This window comes from Entamoeba invadens (assembly GCF_000330505.1).
Source record: "Entamoeba invadens IP1 unplaced genomic scaffold scaff_1105074726617, whole genome shotgun sequence".
In the NCBI taxonomy this organism is placed as follows: Eukaryota; Evosea; order Mastigamoebida; family Endamoebidae; genus Entamoeba; species Entamoeba invadens.
The window spans coordinates 58,976-79,411 of NW_004440240.1; the positions used below are offsets into that span (position 1 = coordinate 58,976).

The following is a 20,436-nucleotide window of genomic DNA, read 5'->3' on the forward strand; positions in this document are numbered from 1 at the left end:
AATTAATTTAGATAATATGAGTGTCAATATTTAAAATACCAAAGAGTTCTTATTACCATCAAAACCAACAGTAAATCTGCTTATAATTCCACAAGTAACAACTTTGAATGGTGTCACTGGAGTTTATTCAATAATTAATAAAGGTTATTTTCGACTTGTGGAAGTTTAATTCTAATTATTGTATTCTTATAATTTTGTTTTTGGTTGGTTATTTTATAAAATGGTCAATAAAATAGAAAAAATATTTTTTATATTATAGAATAATCAATGATTTTTATAAAAAGCTCGGTCTATACTTGACAACCATCACTATATGAATATTCAGGTTTACTTTATAGACTTCATCGCTTTGATATTTGAATTAGTAATGTTTATAATTTTAAATATATTTAAAATTTTAAATTATGGGATTACATTATTATATAGTATTGTATTATTAATAAACAATTAATAATTATTTCAATAATTTATATTAAATTATTTTAATTGTTTTAATAACATTATATAATACTTTTTTTATTTGTATTGTTTAAAATTATAGTTTTTTTAATTACTTTAATTAACGAGTTCCCAAACTGCGCATTGGCTTTAATGAAAGATACAAGTCATTATGTTGTCTGTGAAACAGACCACTTTCTCTTGAACGAATCATTTCTTTTATGTTCCAGTTTTTGTTCGATGTGTTTGAGTGATTTTGAGTGTTTAAAGTGCTTCATCTATTATTTTGTCAATGAGACGTATTCATGTGAAAAGACAACATACTTAAAAGTTTGTGCCATTATTGGTAATTTATGTAATTATGGGTGTGAGATGTGTGACGATCTATATTCCCTTAATAACAACATGCAGTGTGTTCCATGTTCGTCCATTTCGGAACATTGTGCGGTGTGTGATAAATATTTGTATCGGTGTAAAAAGTGTCAGACCAGTTTCTATCTCTCAGAAAGTAAACATGTGAACTCGAATGTTGCTTTCTGTGTTGAAACAAATGGCGAATTTTGTTCTAAATGTTCTTTTTGGAGTAAAGCGAGTTCTGAACAGCTCAATCAATACCAGAATATTCCACTGTGGTGGGTCATCTTACTTATAATTATCACAGACATCATATTTATCACATTCATATCATTATTTGCTGCATTTGTTCTTTAGAAATTGATTCAAAAAATCTTTTAAATGACTCGGAATATGAGTGTACCGAAAACATGGTGATTTTTTCAAGAATAGACCAAACTGTATATTGCATCACCGAAAGTGCCTACTAGCATGTTGATATCATCGTTGAGTTCACAGGGGATTATCGGGCTGTACTATGTTGTTGTCTTGTACTTGTTACTGAAGTCGAATTACTAGGGGATGGCACATATTATCATGTTCAAAGACTTGCCCGATTGTTTGGGGCTACTGCAATTGTGTGATGATATCATTATAGCGCGACAAGATGGGGATTTAAGACTTAAAGAAGATCTAGTGAATGAATTACTGCTGATATATCGCAAGCCTGTGTTGTTATTTGAAAGAACTGTGTAGAAATGAAATAAATAAATTGTGGGTATGTTATTTAATAACTTCTTAATGTTGAAAATGTGAGATAAGTCCATTTATCCATTTTATAAGGAAAGAAAAGATTTAAAATAGAAAAGAGTGATTAGTGGGGTGCTTTAATAGATAGACCATTACTATTTCATCAAGAGAATATTGAACCAATGAAATGAAAGATATTATGTTGAAAACTAGAAAGAATACTAAAAGAATAGTAAAAAAAGGTAAAAATTATAAATAGATTTATCAATAATTTGTTCCATTAGATCAAGAAATAGAAGAACAAGTCGACTTATTAATTCTTGAATTTAGAGAACTCATTTCTGTATTGTTATTGAGAAGGGATGAACATTAACTACTCTATGACACCAACACCTAAAGAAAAAGAAGAAATCATTCACAACGACGCGGAAGCAGAATATCAACTTGTTTATAGCAATGTGTTACCAATCTCACGAAACTATTGCCACAGTAAATGCGTAATTGGTGGGGAATATTACAGAGTCAATATAAAAGTTGTGATGGTCTTGGTACCTACGATATTTCACTGGATTGCTTCGTTTGTTTTTAGGATGGAAAGAAAGAATGTACTCATCGACAGTGTGAGGTGGCTTATAGTCGATTATAACATTGCGTGGTTTATCCCATCACTCTTTTTCTTCTGTACAATTGTTGTTTGTTTTCATTGATAAATTTCTATGAATAAATAAGATGAAATAAATTGATTAGAACTGCGGGGAACGAAAGCATGTCAAGCTCTTGGATATCTTCACGACGAACGCGAACCCGGGAATAATCCCTCGAAAGATCAGAATGATTTGAATTACCCCCAACGGTGCAAAACATGTGACGAAGACGTGCAACTTTAAAATGCAGAGTATGTAACGAGGAAATACCGTGTCACATGTTTAATAGTCAGACCATTAAGGGGTTCTCACTGCTCGTATTGTAACAATTGTGTTGATTAATTTGATCATCATTGCCCTTGGTTTGTTTCAATATAAAACTATTTAAATCAGTCGATAGAGAGTATACTATATATATAGTATATATTAATAATTATAAGTATAATAAATTAATAGTAGAAGTATAATAACTTATAAGAAGGAATTACAGGTCGTACTTCTTCCTTCTCTTTTGGAGTTTAATGTATTTGGCGTATATCATGGCGTGTTCTTTGGCGGGACTTTTAGTTCCAATTGAAAAGCCATGGAGCTGGAAGGCGTTTTTGAAGTCTTGGAAATCGCACTACTTCTTAGAGTTTGTTATTACTATATATTTAGTATTTTAAACTATATAGTATGTATAGAATATATAGTATATTTACTATTATAAAAACCATTCAATCAAATTACACAAAGACCCTTCATTTTCCTCTATTGCTTCGTCTGTTTTGGTTTAATTGGCTATTTGTTCACTCGACACGTCATCCAAATATCCTTTGGTCAAACAACAAACGACAAAATAAAGAAATTCCGCGCTTACAACATGGGCTTTATTAAAAATTGGACGGACTTCTTGTTCAGTCCAATTCCACCACCATTTCCACTCCTTAAATCAAAACCAAAGAAAGCAAAACAAGCAAAAATGACTCAAGAATACACGCCAGTTTAAATGGAACTTCAAACACCTCCAAACGGCGTCGATATTAAAATAGAAAAATGAACAGAAAAGTATTCTATTAAATTAAAGTTTAAATAATTAATTCTTTTTTCAACCAACACCGAATAGTTTTTTTAATTAAATCAAATTATTAATTAAAATTTTACTAAAAAAACAATTAAAAATAAACTATACAAAAATAGTAAATTAAACTATTTAAAAACCAGTAGCTCTTTTTAATTGATGAATTACAGACAGACAACGTCTTAGTTCTTTTCTTCGAGAGTATTCCTTCTCTTGTTGGACAAGTTAATTTTGAATTGGAAGTAATCGGGGAAGTTCATTGGCTGTTTTACAAATATCGAGGAGTCAGTCACATTCAGTTCCTTTTGCTCACTTTGGTAACACGTATTTGTTGACGGTCACTATTACCGTCTTTTCTCGAGGGTTTAACATCTTCATTCCTGATACACTGATAAAGGTCTGCTCTGTACTGGCTACACACCAAACGCCTTCAGAATCCATCTCGACCCCCTGATCATTGTTGAAGACTGTTTCAGGTAATTCGACTTTTTTTAGGCACTTTGAATTGCTTTTGTCTGTTTGTCGACACGGGTGAGGATCTGGCTGAGGATCTCACAGCGCATCGAGGGCCAATCCTTTGTCGCAAAGGTCTTAAACTTGTGACATGTCACATTCAACGCGTTTAATAAACTCTTTTGCTCATCAACAAAGACAGAAGTATCAATTCCATCCATCACGACATAGAGGACAGAATAGAACTTCTTGAAACGCAGTTCGGTGGAGGTGAGAACTTCACTCTTGACTGTTGGAAGTGACAGCAAACCCATTCCAGTCAATGAATTTTCAAAGCAAAACAGTTCATTTGGCAATTTAAAATGCCGCCACACAGTTATCATCTCGATCATATCAGAGATGATCACTACAAAGAAGTACAAAATCCTTTCCACCTCGACAAAGTCGTTTTGAAGCGACGAGAAGGGTGCAAAGTCGAAATATCAATTAAGCCACTTTGCTCGACACATATTCAAGACAAATTGCAAATTGTCGTCGACAACGCGTTTAATGGGAAACGAACAATCGGAACACTGAGCATGGAAATCGCGACGGAAGTAACAACAAGTTTCAATTATTCAGAAGTCAAAGAAGAGAGTTATTTGGGTGTTGGTGGGTTTGGGATCGTTTATAAATGGACTTTGTTATAAATTATATAATAAAATATACTGATTGTGCATTACCGTTGCAATCAAAAAGATGAAAGAGCACACAAAGTTGCTTGACATAATCGACGAATTTGAGAAGGAAGTTGCAAAAAAAATTCAGAAAAGTGTATATAGTGCACTTTTTTAACAAACAAAATAAAGATAAAGATGTATTTAGATGCTTCAAGATGATTTTGTATGTACATTAATAAGATCTTCCATCGAAACATAAAGCCAGATAACATCCTCATTTTCTTGTTAGAAGATAAAGTCACTGCAAACGGCAAACTGACGGACTTTGGATCGAGTCGAAATATCAACAGTTTGATGGAAAATATAACAATCAAACCAAAGTACTAAATATGTTGGTAATCCTCTTGATATGGCCCCAAAAGTACTTCTTAAGTTCAAATACAAAACACCGGCCGATATGTATTCGTTTGGAGCAAGTATGTACGAGTGTTCCATATTACAGCAAAGAATTAATAGAGAAAAACAATAAGACAATATTACAACAATAAATAAATATTAATTCATTTAATAATTATTTTTTTGAATCAAACTTAACATTGTAAATGAATTAATATAGTCAATAGTTATAAATATTATACTTGATCAATTATATTTTTCTTTGATTCGATTATTATAATTAGAACTTAATTTCGAAATAAGTTTAATTTAATTTTATCACTAACATTAACAATCAATTAAATAACAAAAAATAAAATTTAGTAACAAAAAATATTCCTCATTGAATAAATGGTTTGTTCAATGACATATTTAAACATTTCTTCAAATAAAAACGCATTGAAAAGTTCCAGAACAAAGTATTAAAAATAATATAATTACATATTAAAATAACAAATAGTAACAACTAATAATTTATTTGTGTGATGTTCATGTTACTTTTAATCAATTTCTTTCTATTTTATATAACATACGCAGTTACCACAAAACATTGTTACGCGTTTGATAGTAATGATGTTTGCATTAGATGTACTCAAAACTACGTCCTCATTAAAGGTGAATGCACCAACTCACAATCTGCTCACTGTGCTTTAATTGACGATCAAAGTCGATGTCTTGAGTGTTTCCCGGGTCACAAATTTGACTTTACGACCAACAAGTGTGTTTCTGGAGAGGACAATTGTTCCGAGTATTATTTTAACGACCAAGATGTTTTGACCTGCAAAAGCTGTGTTTCCAATTTCACTCTTTTTGACTCAAAAACGTGTGGAAATTGCTCTGGTCTTAACGACGGATGTCTCAAAGGTACCACTGACTGCAAAACGTGTACCGAATGTGCAGATAATTATAAACTCGTTAATAACAAATGTGAATTGTATCAGCCAAATTGCCAGAAATATGATGTGAACACTCAACAGTGTGTTAAGTGTATTGATGGCTATTTTCTTTATGAAAGAATTTGGAAGTGTATTCGTGGCGAAATAAATAACTGCTTGGTTTATAAAACAGAGACTGAGTGCAGTGTGTGCGAGACAAGTTATTTTGTTATCAACAACAAATGTGTTAAAAAAGCTGGATGTACTGAAGTGACAAATACACAATGTTCTAAATGTGCATTTGGATATTCTTTAATCAACAGCGAGTGTCACAAATGTGTTTCTGATTGTTTAAAGTGCACTGAAAACGCTTGCTTGGAGTGTACTGATAAATACATTTTAGAAGGAACTACATGCAAGAATTGCACTGAAAAGATATCTCATTGTGTGACATGTTCTCAGACGAAATATGAATGTGAAGAGTGTGAAAGTGGGTATGGGCTTGTCACTGGTCAACGATGTATTGCATATCCCGATGCATGTACAAGTGCTGAAGAATTCAATACACAACTTTCTTGTACTTCTTGTAAAGATGGGTATCAACTGACTTTAGAAAGTCCGAGTCTGTGTATTAAATGTGGTGTTAATTGTAAAACATGTGAAGCATCAACTCCTTCGCAGTGCAAAACATGTTTAGAAGGATATATATTAGTTGGTACAACATGCACTAAATGTGCCGATTCAAATTGTGGAGTTTGCACCACAACAACAACTTCAAGTTGCACTGACTGTAAAAATGGATATTACATGGACGGCACAACATGTAAGTCTTGTGCTTACAACTGCGATAAATTAACAACAAAAGATGAATGTGATAAATGTGAAAGTGTGTGTAAATTTTATGGAGACGTTAATGGCGTGTGCAGAGAAGATTTGTATTGTCTTGAATATGACATTGATCGAGATGTGTGTTTAAAGTGCCAACAAACATATTACTTAGACAGCAATTATAAATGCAAGAAATGCACAGAGAAGTGCAAAGATAGAAATTGGTGTGTTGACAGTGACAGTTGGTGTGTTATGACATATGGTGTTGAAAATTGTCAGGTGCAAGATAACAGAGGAATTTGTACTGTATGTGATGATAACATGAAAGTAAATAACAGTGGAAAGTGTGACCCTTATTTTAGGTGTGTTGTCAGAAATAGTTTAGGAGAATGCACTGAATGTTATGCGTTTATTGATAATGGAGATTACTATTATACACCAGACAAATATGGTGTTTGCTATTTGGGTGGTGCGAGAACGATATCCATACTATTTTGGATGACTATGGTATTGCTATATTTCATTTAATTTACAAAATAAGCAATCATTATATTTTATTAATGTTTTTGTTAATAAAATAATAATAGTAATACAACAAAATTTGTTTATTTATGGATTTTGATCCAGAAATAATCATTACAAGTCGGTTCAAAACTTTTTTGGTTTTCAAAAACACGACGAGTCGTCATAATATTCGTCAAAACCACAAAAATATATTAAAAAAGAAAATTATGTATAACTATTGTGAGCCAACTCTTACAAATTGTCAAACAATTTTGTTCGCTGATGTCACTACTTATTGTTTAACATTATGTGTGACTTGTTATGATCATGTTTAGAACAATTATAAACAAATAAATTTATTTTGTTTTTTTTTGTAATATAACACAAATAATTTAACTGTTTTTATATCGTACTTGTTGGCAATAATGTATTAATTAATTTACTTCGAAGTTTGAGATGTTTTAGACAATTTGATATTATTGGTCAATTATAAATTTATTGATGTTAAAATTTAAATTAAAACCGGAATTTTGATTCTTACGAAATGATAATATAAAGTCAAACTTAAAACATATATACACCAAATGAATAAGTTTTTAGACCGGTACTCGATGATGATTGTTTCAAAATATTTTATGTATTTGAACGACTTCAAAAAGTTGGTTTTAGTTTGCAAGAAGTTTAACGAAATTCCACTGATGTTTCACTTCAATCCAATTCGATGGGAAAAAAACATGGGAAGTTATTTTAAGAATGTTGAAACACTACACTTATATAGAAAATATGACAAATTTGTCCCTGGATTTTATCAGTATTACATACACTACCCTCTTGAACTTACCGAATACAAAAAGTTGAATAAAAAGATGAAAGTGATATGCCCACAAATTACATTTTCTCTTCGTGATTTACAAAACGGTTGTTCTTATAAAGAAGCAACTGTATTATTACCAAGTGCTTTTGGATCAAAGTTGAATGTATTTACTGAATTGGAGTGTTCTTATATATCCAAGTTGTCAATGAGGACCTTTGCAAACAATAAAATATTGAACATGATAACCCTTTCCAATAATATACATACAATACCTGATTATTGTTTTGAGAATTGTGTTTCACTCAAAGAAATCAATTTGGAACACGTTTATGTATTAGGATCAAAATGCTTTATTGGGTGTGGCAAACTGTCTGCACTCACATTTTGCTCAAATTTGACAAAGTGTGGAAAATACCCATTTTATGATGTGTTTTCTATTGAACACGTGTCGGCATTTTCTTCACAAAGTGTTGAATTGGAATTAAACGCGTCTTGTTCGAGTGTATTTTCTAATATCAAGAAAAAACTTTATATCACATATAGTGATGTGTTAAATGGTTATTCGATTGACGACTTAATAAATGAAATTTGTGAAGCCGCCTTCTTTGGAATGAAAAATTTGAGTGATAAAAGCATTGCGCCAACTATCAAAGTAATTGGCAAAAATGCGTTGTCTTATACTGATTTAAAGCGACTTGATTTGTCGCATGTGGAGGTTTTTGAAGAACAAGAGAACTTGAAAACGTTGACAGCACTCACAATGAATTCAAAAATCACTTTCAACAATTTGTACCAATGCAATTTGTTACAATCAATTGAAGTTGTTGGTACTAATTTTATGAAAGGGAAAGCCGGGTGTTGGATGAAGTCTTTATTTGACATAAAGAATTTAGAAGTCGAGGAGTATGTATATACTTGTAAAGATTGTGAATTCTTCAAAGGAATGTTACCATCAAATATCACAAACTTAAAGACTATTGAAGAGGAAGTGAGATTAAAAGATTTGGAAATTGATACTTATAAAGTCCCAGAAAGTGTAACTTTGTGTTATAAAGAAAATTTTCAAGAGTGTAAAAACATCAAAAAATTACTTTTACCAAAGAGTCTCATTACTCGTTTTGACTTTTCATCACTAACAACAATAAAAGAAGCTGCTTTGCTTTATAAAAATAAAACATTTTTAAACGTTCACTCAAGTGGGAAATTAACATCAATCACGTTTCTTGACGACAATTTGTTGAATAACCAACAAATGTACAACATTAATTTTCAAATTCTTAAAAACATCGAATTTGCACATCCACCAACAGACGGAATTTATACCGGAAATGTGGATTATCGAATTTATGAATTATTGAAAACCAAATACAAATTCAAAGGAGAAATTGTGTTATATTATATTGATAGCTGGGATATTAAAAAAGGAATTTATATAATTCCAGACGTCGTGACTATTGTTGCTGGTTATGTATTATACAATAATGATTATATAAAAAATATATGGGTTGGTAAAAACACACGGTTAATTCAAAGTTACGCTTTTGAAAAATGTAAAAATCTTGTGTTGGTTAAAAATTTAAAAAAATCGATAAAAATAAAAAAGTTTGCATTTGGAAAATCAAATCCAAAATTGGTGTTTGATGCCAGTAATTAATTTAAGTTCATTAGTATTGTTTTTCATGGATTATTTTTACACTTTAAATAACATTGAACAAAATTCAAGTGGTCTAAAAATCAAAAAATCTCGAGTTAATTTAATAAATTTCCGTTTTTTAGAGTTTATATTATGTGCATAAACAATATACAAGCCAAAAAAAATCATCAAAAATTTGATTAATATCCCTGTAAAAACAGGCCAAAACAAAAACAAGGGCGTTATTTTAGGTGTTACAGATACCCGAAAAATAGTCCGGCACAGAAAAAACGACCGGCAAACCATAAATTTATAGTAAATTATTGTTTTTTGTTTTTGGTCCTGTTTTTTAAAATTTTACATTAAAAAAATTATTTAATAGTTTTTAGAAACCATTTTTATAGTTTGCCGGTCGGTTTTTCATGTGTCTGTTATATAATAATATAATATAATTATATATAATCAAGTTTAAAAATTCAAATTTTGACATTTTTTTTAATTATCACTATTGTTTATTAAATTTTTATATGTGTTTATATTCCAGTTTTAAGGAATTTGATATTATAATCACGATTGTTTTTCCATATTGATGCCGTACAACCGTTTTGTGATGGTCTATAATTTTGTTTTCAACTTTTTTTACTTTATATATTATTATTCTTTTTTTTTAAATTGGTATTTTTATAATTATGATTATATATCAATTTTAATTTTTTTAGTATACTTATCATATGAAATAAAGAAGTCTATATATAAATACATGGAGTTACATCTAAATAATAGAAACTACGATAAGTATCTTAAAAAGTAAATTTGTAATACATTTATTATGTTATATATATTTTTCACACTTCATCCCTTTATAAATTTTTATTATAAACTTTAAAATGAAATAAGTAATGAGTAAACCAACACCTCAATATCTAAAATGGACCGACGTCGAACCAACATTTCTCCAAAACTTTCAAACATCGATCCTCCACTTCATAGACTTCGAGTTTGCAAATTCTTATAATGCAATTCCCAAAACCAACGAAATTGGTATTTCGACTGTTTCACTTTCAAATCCGGCTGAACACGATTCTTTCCATGTAATTATTCGCTGTAAAAAGAGTGACAAATACACATTTAGAATCCATGGAATTAACTCCAATTCATTAATTTACCCGACACCGGGTGTCGGGTTCAGTCAATTTATTGATTATATGTCCAAGTACTCTGGTCTCAAAATCTTTGTTGTGAAAGATGAGAAAGTTGGTGGAGGGGATGTTAAAGTGATGAATTCGATATTTAAAACAAGTGATATTCAGTACACTATACTTACACATCACATGCTAATTAGTTGTATACTTCATCATTTTAACGTAGAATTTGATGAATTTTCAATTAAAGGTGAAGTCAATATGTTTTACAAGCATTTGCACGTCTCTGAGAAGTGCGAGTACCACACTAAGTTGGACAAAAAATTCCACTGCGCTTTGAGTGACGCGAGAAACACGGCTTTGACTGTTTTTGCCTCTTTGAAAGCCCTTTGCAACGAGTTGGTGTTTCATAACACAGAACTGATTCCCTTCTATGAGGTACCAAAATTTGACATGTCCGATGGCTCAAGTTTTGTGCTGTGTTTTTGTAACACTTTTGGCACACGAAATTCTGTGTATGAAATTTTAATGGAAGAAGTCACTTATCAAAATGGGAAGTTAATTGAGTGCGAAAAGGATGAGATGTGCTTTGAACACTTTGTACCGCCTCAAGTGAAAGGTCAAGCACATCCAGAGATCTATGAAAAGTTGACAAGTGCATATCCCGATGTTGAAAATCACAACGAGAAAGCATTTGAAAATGTCTCGCAATATCTCAAAGACCACAGCGGAATGTATTTGGTCAATTTTGGGTTCGTATATAAAGAAACAGACTTTGATTTTTCAGAGATGTATTTGAAAACAAAACTTGCTATGTGCAAAATATTATATGCGCAGTGTGGTGGAAAAGGCAAATTCAGTGATTTAATATTTTACAATAAAATAGAAGAACTTGGAGATGCTATTTTAGTGTCACAAAAAGAGAAAGAAAAAACAAAGGAATTTGTTTGTAACATCCACAAAAAAACTGAATTTGAGAAAAGTTGTGTGTGTGAAGTCAAAGAAAAATATTTGAGAGGACTTGAAGAATTCGCAAAACATCGGGAAATTTGTGAGCAACTTGGGAAGGACATGAAAATTTTTTTTGAAGAAGTACGAAAGCTAAAGGAAAAAGAAAAAAAGAAATGGGAAGAAAACAAAGAAAAAAAGCTCCAAATCTCCGAACAAAAAAAAGAAGAAGAAAAAAAATCGACTTTTCAAAAAGAAGGTTCAAAAACAAAGGAAAAAGGTCAACAAAAAACTCAGAAAAGGGAAAGTAGAAAACAACGTAAATTAAATCGAGAAAAAATTGAATTGCGTCTGCTAAAAGATCTGCAAAAAGGCAACACAGACGATGATATTAATAACGAAGAAGAAAAAAGCACAGATAAGAAGGAGTAAACAATTAATAAAATGAAAATTAAAAAGCGATGATTAGAAATAATTCAAAATATTTTAATTTTTAATAAGTTGATATTAATAATAAATGTACTATAAAATATAGTTATTTGAAAATACCATACATTATTAGTTAATTATTATTCAATAATAGTTCTGAAATGTGTATTATGTCATTAAAATGTGTCAAAAAAGTATATAAAAATAGAATTTGAACAACTAAATTCACGGATGCAAATATTTGTGAAGACACTCAGGGGTCAGACAATTTTATTGGAAGTTGAGCTAAACGATTCAATTAATGTTATTAAGGCAAAAATCTAAGAACAAGAAGGCATTCCATTAGATCAATAACGAATCTTCTTTGCAGACTAACAACTTGAAGAGGAAAAATAACTTTCTGACTACAACATTCAGAAGGAGTCGATGTATTACCTTTTTTGAGATTGAGAAAGGGGTTATTAAGCATTTTGTATCTTTGTATACGTCTTGCTTTGTTATTAATTACTCAAGTCAATTTCTATTTTATTTATTGTGGGTCGTGTTGAATCACATTTTTGATGTTTAAATAAGCCAATTGTATTAATAATAATAAAAATACATTTGCCGGGACTCAAACCCGGATCTCCACCTTGGAAAAGTGAAATTCTGCCCTTAGACCACAAATGCTTACTATTGTTTTTTATAATTAAAATTAATATAATCAACGTGTTTAAAAATAACAAGTGATGAAAAACACAAACCTAATTAAAGATAAGTTAGATATCATAAATTATTATGTAAGTATATTTATACATACATAATAAATAATATGGTCAAAGCATTTAATTAATTTAATGCATAAATAATCCATATTTTTTACAAGTTACACATTTTTAAAATGACGTTCAAAAACTATATATTTAACAATTTGACTGAGTTAGAAAAAGTATATTTGTTATGTTATTATTACATCATTAAAGATTTTGTATATAACGCAGTATATGCAAATAAGAGACAAACTTTTTCAAAAGAAAATACATCATAGCAAAGAGTTTATAAAATGATATTTGTCATTTAAAATTTTGACATAATAATTTTTTAAATTATTATATTTTATTTTTTGGTTTTTTTTGAACAAACACTTTTTGTTGTGTTTATGGTTGTTCCTGTAATCCCAATTCGATATTAAATAATAACAGCGTTGTATCGGTGACATTTTTTTTCTAATGTAGTTTGTCCAACTTAAGTTATTATATATTGATGTTAAATTTTAGTTGGTGAATAACTAGTTGTAAAAGTTATGTTGTTATGGTTGCCATGAAATATTCATGTACATTTTTTGTCTTTTTTTCCCACTTGACTAGCCACGCCTTTTTTTATCTTTTTTAATCATGGTTGATAAATTGGTTAATTGTAATGCTTGTTGTAACATTAGTTGTTGTTGAGCCATTTGTTTGTTGTTGTGAATGAAAAATAAACCATAACACATTTATACATGAAACTGGGAGAGTGTTTAATTTTTATGAAGTTTATGTTGTTCGTGATGTGTTGTGCATTTTGATTAAAAATTAATCCAACTCAATGTATTTATTTTATAAAAAATAAATTATCAACACAAATTCTGTTTTCTGTTTTCATTATTTACAAAAATCTGGGAATTGTTTTAGATTTCAAAAAATCTTATTGATTTTACTTCGAAATAATAAATAATAATATTAATGTTAATTATTGAAACTATTTGTTTATAATATATTTTTGAATATAATGGCATTTGTTTTCAAATAAATTTATTTTTAGATACAAATAATTTTTTGTCTGATAAAATTATTGGTAAAATATATAATACTTTATCTAGTTTCAGTAACTCTGTGGACACACAAATAATAAAAAGTACTTTTTATACACATTAATAACATCCTTAATAACGAAAAAACACCCTTAAACATCAAAGAACATCCATTGGCACTTTTATAGTTCCTTTATCCTTTCTCTTTATTCATAACGATTATTTATATTATATTTTAATAATTACATCAAAAAAATTTTGTAATTTATTACCAAATATTATTTTTATTAGTTTTTAATTGTTTGAACAAAAACAATGTTTATGAAGAAGCCAATTTTTAAATTCTTTAACTCGTGACTGATCTGTGTTCTGAAAGCCATGCAAGGGTTGCTTGAAAGAGGAATTCTTGATTTGAAAAAGCTGTTTAATTTAGACATGTTAAACCCTGTCGGTTATGTATAAATAGTTTGACGTTTTGACTAAAAGGGATTTTATAAAATGTTTTAAATTTATTTCAAATTATTAAAACTTGTTAAAAAGCAATAATTTAATTTAGAATGTTTTCAACATGATTCCATTTGATTGTTATATAATTTTTTATTAAAACATTCAATTTAATAATTCATTATCATTTCATTTTGTTTTAATTAATTATCTTCCCAAAAAAGTTTTTTTAATACCAATAATTTATAAAAACAAATCTTTGCAACCGGATTTTTCTTACCATAGTTGATTCTTTGTTAATTTTAAAACATTTTTTGTTTTTACAAGATATATATACAAAACTGAAATATTTCAGGATAATATATAAATTATATAATTCATCAATTTATATTTATTGTTTTTTAATACTTTGACTTGATTCAAATTACTGAATATGCTTTGAATATTTTTGGTTTTATGTACAAAAATAAAAAACCTTTTTGTCTATTTTAAAGAATCTTAAAGGATTTTTTTAAAAAATACCCAAAATCATCAAAAAATAAACCGATAAGAATTTCGGCAAGTCAATACAACTTTGTGATATAGGATATAAATTTAATATTTTATTAATCAATCAATAGTATTTATTTAAATTTAGATAAATTAATTTATATAATTTGACTATAGTTTCAAACAAAAGATTAATGAGCTTTAAATTCATGATAAATTCACATATATTGATACACCTTTTAATTTTGTATGTAATGGGTATTAATGACTGGTGTGAAGTTAATGGTGTCATTTCTTGGTACAATAACGTTGAAAAGTGTTTCAGAGATTATTGGAATTGCAATAAAGATACTTTCATTTTTGGAAACGGGTGTTGTATGGGAGATATAAAAACATTCGAAGAAATTACACCTGGTGGGAATGAGTATAGAATTTTCCAGTTTATAGATTATCATGTGATTAATTTAAAAACTTTATTTATTCGAGAAAAATATTCATATCACAGTTTCTATATCCAAGAACGTGCAAGACCTGACGGTTTATTTGTTTCTGTGGGGTGTTTTAATAATGAAACTTTTTGTCGGAAATCCGTTGATAATGGCAAAATTCTTGGTATTGATCTTCATTTTAAAGCCATTTCAATCTACTCAGATATCAAGGAAAACATCAGAATTGATAATTATATCACAAGAATAGACAAACCCCCACAACTTTTTATTGATGGAAAAGAAAAACCAAATTATGTTGAATTTCTTTTTAAATATTTGGACATCTATGGACAACAATATTCTCAACTCAGATTTTTATTTACAGGAAATGTAGATGAAGAGAATGTAAAAGTGAAATACGAAAAGTTAATTAATAACAAATATTTTACTGGAAGATCAGTGTGTGAACGAAATGGGTACAAAAGATTTTTAGCTGTTCTTGATGAAAAAATAACAGGCAATGTGACGACAACTTGTGGTTGTAAACGAGAAAACGACATGGAAATAATAGAAGATTATAATTGGACATTTCCAGATTGTAGATACAACTCATCTTTATTTGATTTGGATTTAACAACTGATAATTTAGAATCACAGATTAATGTGAATGTTCAAATTTCAAAATGGTATTCTGTTATCTTCTCTACATTTAATAATTACTTTTTAAACTCCATAAGCAAAACAAATTCAATTTTGACTTTTGAAAAGTTTGATATGAACCAAAACACAACGGTCGTTTTTAATATAAACGTTTTGATTAACAATTTGCAGATCAATTCAATTGGGATGTATCAATTTTCATATGATTTGAATGTTATGAATGTTGTGTATAACGAGGAATTTAAAAATGCAATTCTTTTTGTTATAAAAGGAAAATTGACAAATAAAAATAACGTTTTAAGTTCTTGTGGATTTAGAGCATTTTACACCAACAATGATGGGTATATGTGTTATTGTAATTACACTCAAGGAACTTGGGACCCATCATCTGAGAATGCTTTATATAAAGGAGATTGCTTTAACTACACAACACAGTCTGAATTGATATTACAACTTAAAACGGATAAATACACTTTGACAGATGATCAAAATTGGAAACAAATAAACGTTCTCGATAGGACTTTAACTATTAATGGTGATCATGAATTAATTGTGTCATTTATTAAACTTGAAAGAGACCTCCTTCTATATACAAAAATGACTGTCAAGAGTGAAATACAATTTGTTAAAAACACGCATTGTATTGTGAAAAAAGGAGGTTCATTAGCTATCGAACAAAACGTACAAATTTTATTGAATGATGTCACAAACAACATAAATTACAATGGAAAAATACAAATTGAAAGAGGAGGAGTTTTTGAATGTACAAAATTATCAAAAGCAATCAGATGGTTAAACACACGTCCAACCGACTTTTGCGTTGAATTAATTTCATTTCAAACCTATCAAAATAGAATATTCACGTTATCTAATTCTATTTTTATTCAAAACAAATTAGTGAGAGTCTGTCCAAATGGCGTTTCTTTATCACAAAAAACTTGTTGTAATTTTACTGGGAATAACATAGACGATTATCAAAGTTATGAAAACAAAGTACTTCATTGCCCAATTAATACTGAAAATGCTACTCTTGTAATCAAAAATAAATACTTGAAACAACCGAGCGATTTCAAAGGTGTGTTTAGTCAATACTACCAAAACTATAAACAAATAACATTCGAGAAGAAACAAAACTGGAACACACAATTTAATGAAACAAAAGAAACTATATTAATGATATCGAAAAATTCTTTAAATAAAGGAAATTATAAACTGCTTTCTGGAACATCAAAATTGTTTCTTGGCACCAATTTTGGTTTTGAAATATCCACTCAAAAATTAAATTCCAAATCAGCTCAAAATGACTTGGTAATAACCAGTGACACTAACTATCCATGTAAATCGTTGGAAGCAAAAGCAGTTGGTAATTACAATTCAATGTGTTTAGCGTGTAACAATTCGTATTATCTTTTTAACAATATATGTAGTCCTATATCAAAATATTGTGATAACATTTATACAACTAAGACATATTCAATCTGTGAAGAATGTAAATTAGGTTATGAAGCAAATAGAAACAACTGTGTACAGTGTGGGTCTCAATGTCAACATTGTTCTAATAACAAGTGTGTACTTTGTAAAAGGAATTACTACTTTAATAACAATGGCATTTGTACTCGAACAAATGACGCAAAAGGAAATATTGTGTTATACGAGTTACAAAGTATAAGAAAGTGTATTATTGGATATTACAGTTCATTAGTAAAATGTCTTCCATGTTCAGATAATTGCATTCAATGTTACAACTCTACACTTTGCCAAATTTGCAACACTAAAAGCTTTTTAGTTGAAAATGAGACTTCCAAATTTTGTGAAATACAGAGTAATGTTGAACTCTCCAGTAACACTAAAGTGATCTTCTGCAAAAATTCGTTTTATTTAAATTATGAAGAAAATGTGTGTGAAAACTGTTCTATGAAATATGGCGAATTGTGTGATTCTTGTGATTCCAAAATGTGTTTTAATTGTTCTCAAAATGGTATTATTAACGCAATAACAGGACAATGTGAAGTACTTTCAGAAACAAGTTGTCAAATGACACCAAATACTTTTTGCACGATTTGTGCAACAACCAATTATTCAATCAATTCCAGCGGCTTTTGTGACATCAATACAAACTGTTTAGTATCTTGGAAAAACGAAAACTGTCAAGTATGTGACGAAGGGTATTTCCATGATGTCAATAACTCATGTATAACGATAGAAACACAACATGATAAGTGTATTAAATTAACACCTGAAAAAGACCGATGTTACCAGTGTAAAACTGGGTACTATCTTTCAAACAATTATTGTGAAAAATGTTTTAATAACTGTATCGATTGTTACAATGAAAGACAGTGTCTTTTGTGTGAAGATGGATATTATTTACAAGATAATGGATCGTGTGCACTCATTTCTGGTATATCAAATCATTGTAATAGACTTATAAAAGGTGGTTCCTCGTGCGCGCTTTGTGATTTTAAATACTTTAGAAACGCCAAAGGTATGTGCGAGAAGTGCATAGAAAGTTGTGCTAATTGTAATCAGAATTCCACGTGTCTTAATTGTGAAAAAGAAAATTATTTATTAACAGATTCGACCAAATGTGTTTCTTATGAAGAATTGGTGAATTGCACATCAAAAAGTCAGAGTGGTTGTCTGTTGTGTGATACAGGTTTTTATATTGACAATCAAAGGTGTCTGCCTTGTAATTCAAAAACAGATAATTGTACTGAGTGTGTGCAATATGGAGTTTGTGTGCTTTGTGAAGACTCTTTAATTCTTAAAGGTGAGAAGTGTATTCCAATGAGTGGAGTTTCAAAATGTGTCGAAATTGTCAATTCGAAATGTTCAAAGTGTTCTTTTTGGTATATTCCAGAATCTTCAGGGACGTCTTGTAATTCACGAGCGGTGTGGTGGGTCATATTTATAAGTGTTTTGTTCATAGTGATAATAATACTAACACTCATCTTATTAACACTCTTACTCATTTTAAAGGTGTTACAACACAAAAGGCAAGAAGAAGAAAGAAAGAAAACTTGTCTCTTTGTTATGAGTAGTTCCAATGTCAAATTTATGAAGACTTCAAACCAAGAAATTGTTGTTAACATGAAAGAAATACAATTTGAAAGTGACTCATTTGGCGACATCAAAGTTGGTGAAGAAACGCGTGAATTGATCTGTGTTGGCAATATCTCCAAAAACACTGTAAAAGTACAGTTTTCTTCAAAAGAAAGCAATTATAAATACTCATTTAGAACACAACCAAAAGTTATAGCTATTCCAAAAGGAAAAGCGTGTGAATTTGAAATATTTTTAACGCCAAACTGTTCGACTAAAATAAACGACAAAATTCTTTTATTCTCTGCAAATTTGAAAAGTGGAAAGACCACTGAAATTCAAATTCAAATTACAGCGAAAACTGAGATATCAACTAAATTAGACCCAGATGAGTTAATTGACAATAAAAAAGTTGGTGAAGGTAGTTTTGGGATTGTTTATCAAGGGGAGTTCAGAGGGAGTGACGTTGCCATAAAGAAGATGAAAGAGATGAATCAGAGTGATAAGGCCATACAAGAGTTTGAGAAGGAAGTTGCCATGTTAGACAAGTTTAGAAGTGAATATATAATTCACTTTTATGGTGCCGTGTTTATACCAAATAAGATTTGTATTGTAACTGAATTTGCTCAATATGGGAGTGTTAGAGACTTAATGAAACACATGAAAAACGAAGAGATTGCGGTTAACATGAAAGTCAAATTGTGTTTAGATGCGTCTAAAGGTATTTTGTATTTACATGAGAATGGGGTGTTACATAGAGATATAAAACCAGACAATTTCCTTGTGTTTTCACTTGATTCAAACGACAAGGTCAATGCTAAATTGACGGATTTTGGAAGTGCAAGAAATGTGAATCAACTTGTTTCTAATATGACATTCACTAAGGGAATTGGTACACCAAAATACATGGCGCCTGAGGTCTTAAACAAAGAAAAATACACAAAAGGCGCAGACGTCTTTTCATTTGCTATTTCAATGTATGAAGTGTTTATCTGGAAAGACCCATTCCCTAAAGACAAATTTATTTTTCCATGGTCAATTGCAGATTTTATTAGTGCTGGAAAACGATTTGAAAGACCAGAAGAAATCCCAATAAAACTGTTTGATATTTTAAATATGATGTGGGAACAAAATACACAAGAAAGATGCGATATAAAGGAAACTATCGAAATGCTTGAAAATTACTTGAATTGATCTTATAATTATTATTATTATATTATTATAATAATTATTATTTTTAATAAACAAAATGGTTTAATCAAATTAGAATAAGTTGCAATTATATTAGTTTTATTATAAATTAGATATTATTATTAATATATAGTTTAATTAATAATAATAAATAATAAAATTATTAAAAAAATTATAAATATCTTAGGAAATTGTTATTGTAGATTATGTAACTATTATATTAAAAATATTTTAATAACAAATTGTTCATTTTTATTCTTACTAATAATATTAATTTTTTATTAAAAAAATAACAAAATATAACAAAAAACAGAAGAGAACAAATCACAAGAATTATGATATAAAAATTGTTCATTTTATATAATTGGAGTATTTTGTTATTCGACATTATTCTTACTGTTACAATCAAGAACAATACAAAAACAAATTAAAAATGTGAATGAGAAAATCTCAAACAAATTGTATAATA

The 20,436-nt window shown here is 29.3% G+C and overlaps 7 protein-coding genes across 7 annotated transcripts; all 7 read left to right on the forward strand.

Moving 5' to 3' along the window:
- Nucleotides 1–46: 46 nt before the first annotated feature.
- Nucleotides 47–1,149, forward strand: EIN_193170 (hypothetical protein; the record flags this gene model as incomplete). The annotated part of the gene is made up of 3 exons (XM_004255401.1): nucleotides 47–143; nucleotides 285–425; nucleotides 542–1,149. Coding segments are annotated over 3 exons (846 nt in total), but the record flags the coding sequence as incomplete, so codon positions are not given.
- Nucleotides 1,150–2,686: 1,537 nt separating this feature from the next.
- EIN_193180 (hypothetical protein) lies at nucleotides 2,687–3,153 on the forward strand (the record flags this gene model as incomplete). The annotated part of the gene is made up of 2 exons (XM_004255402.1): nucleotides 2,687–2,799; nucleotides 2,901–3,153. The coding sequence occupies 2 exons, from the start codon at nucleotides 2,687–2,689 to the stop codon at nucleotides 3,151–3,153; spliced, it is 366 nt and encodes a 121-aa protein (XP_004255450.1).
- An 887-nt stretch (nucleotides 3,154–4,040) lies between these two features.
- Nucleotides 4,041–4,367, forward strand: EIN_193190 (hypothetical protein; the record flags this gene model as incomplete). Its single annotated transcript, XM_004255403.1, has 1 exon — nucleotides 4,041–4,367. One exon carries the CDS (start codon nucleotides 4,041–4,043, stop codon nucleotides 4,365–4,367), a length of 327 nt encoding a protein of 108 aa, XP_004255451.1.
- Nucleotides 4,368–5,257: 890 nt separating this feature from the next.
- EIN_193200 (hypothetical protein) lies at nucleotides 5,258–7,003 on the forward strand (the record flags this gene model as incomplete). The annotated part of the gene is made up of 1 exon (XM_004255404.1): nucleotides 5,258–7,003. The coding sequence occupies one exon, from the start codon at nucleotides 5,258–5,260 to the stop codon at nucleotides 7,001–7,003; it is 1,746 nt and encodes a 581-aa protein (XP_004255452.1).
- Nucleotides 7,004–7,563: 560 nt separating this feature from the next.
- EIN_193210 (hypothetical protein) lies at nucleotides 7,564–9,447 on the forward strand (the record flags this gene model as incomplete). The annotated part of the gene is made up of 1 exon (XM_004255405.1): nucleotides 7,564–9,447. The coding sequence occupies one exon, from the start codon at nucleotides 7,564–7,566 to the stop codon at nucleotides 9,445–9,447; it is 1,884 nt and encodes a 627-aa protein (XP_004255453.1).
- An 878-nt stretch (nucleotides 9,448–10,325) lies between these two features.
- EIN_193220 (hypothetical protein) lies at nucleotides 10,326–11,948 on the forward strand (the record flags this gene model as incomplete). Its single annotated transcript, XM_004255406.1, has 1 exon — nucleotides 10,326–11,948. The coding sequence occupies one exon, from the start codon at nucleotides 10,326–10,328 to the stop codon at nucleotides 11,946–11,948; it is 1,623 nt and encodes a 540-aa protein (XP_004255454.1).
- A 2,892-nt stretch (nucleotides 11,949–14,840) lies between these two features.
- EIN_193230 (protein serine/threonine kinase, putative) lies at nucleotides 14,841–19,970 on the forward strand (the record flags this gene model as incomplete). The annotated part of the gene is made up of 1 exon (XM_004255407.1): nucleotides 14,841–19,970. One exon carries the CDS (start codon nucleotides 14,841–14,843, stop codon nucleotides 19,968–19,970), a length of 5,130 nt encoding a protein of 1,709 aa, XP_004255455.1.
- Nucleotides 19,971–20,436: the final 466 nt, after the last annotated feature.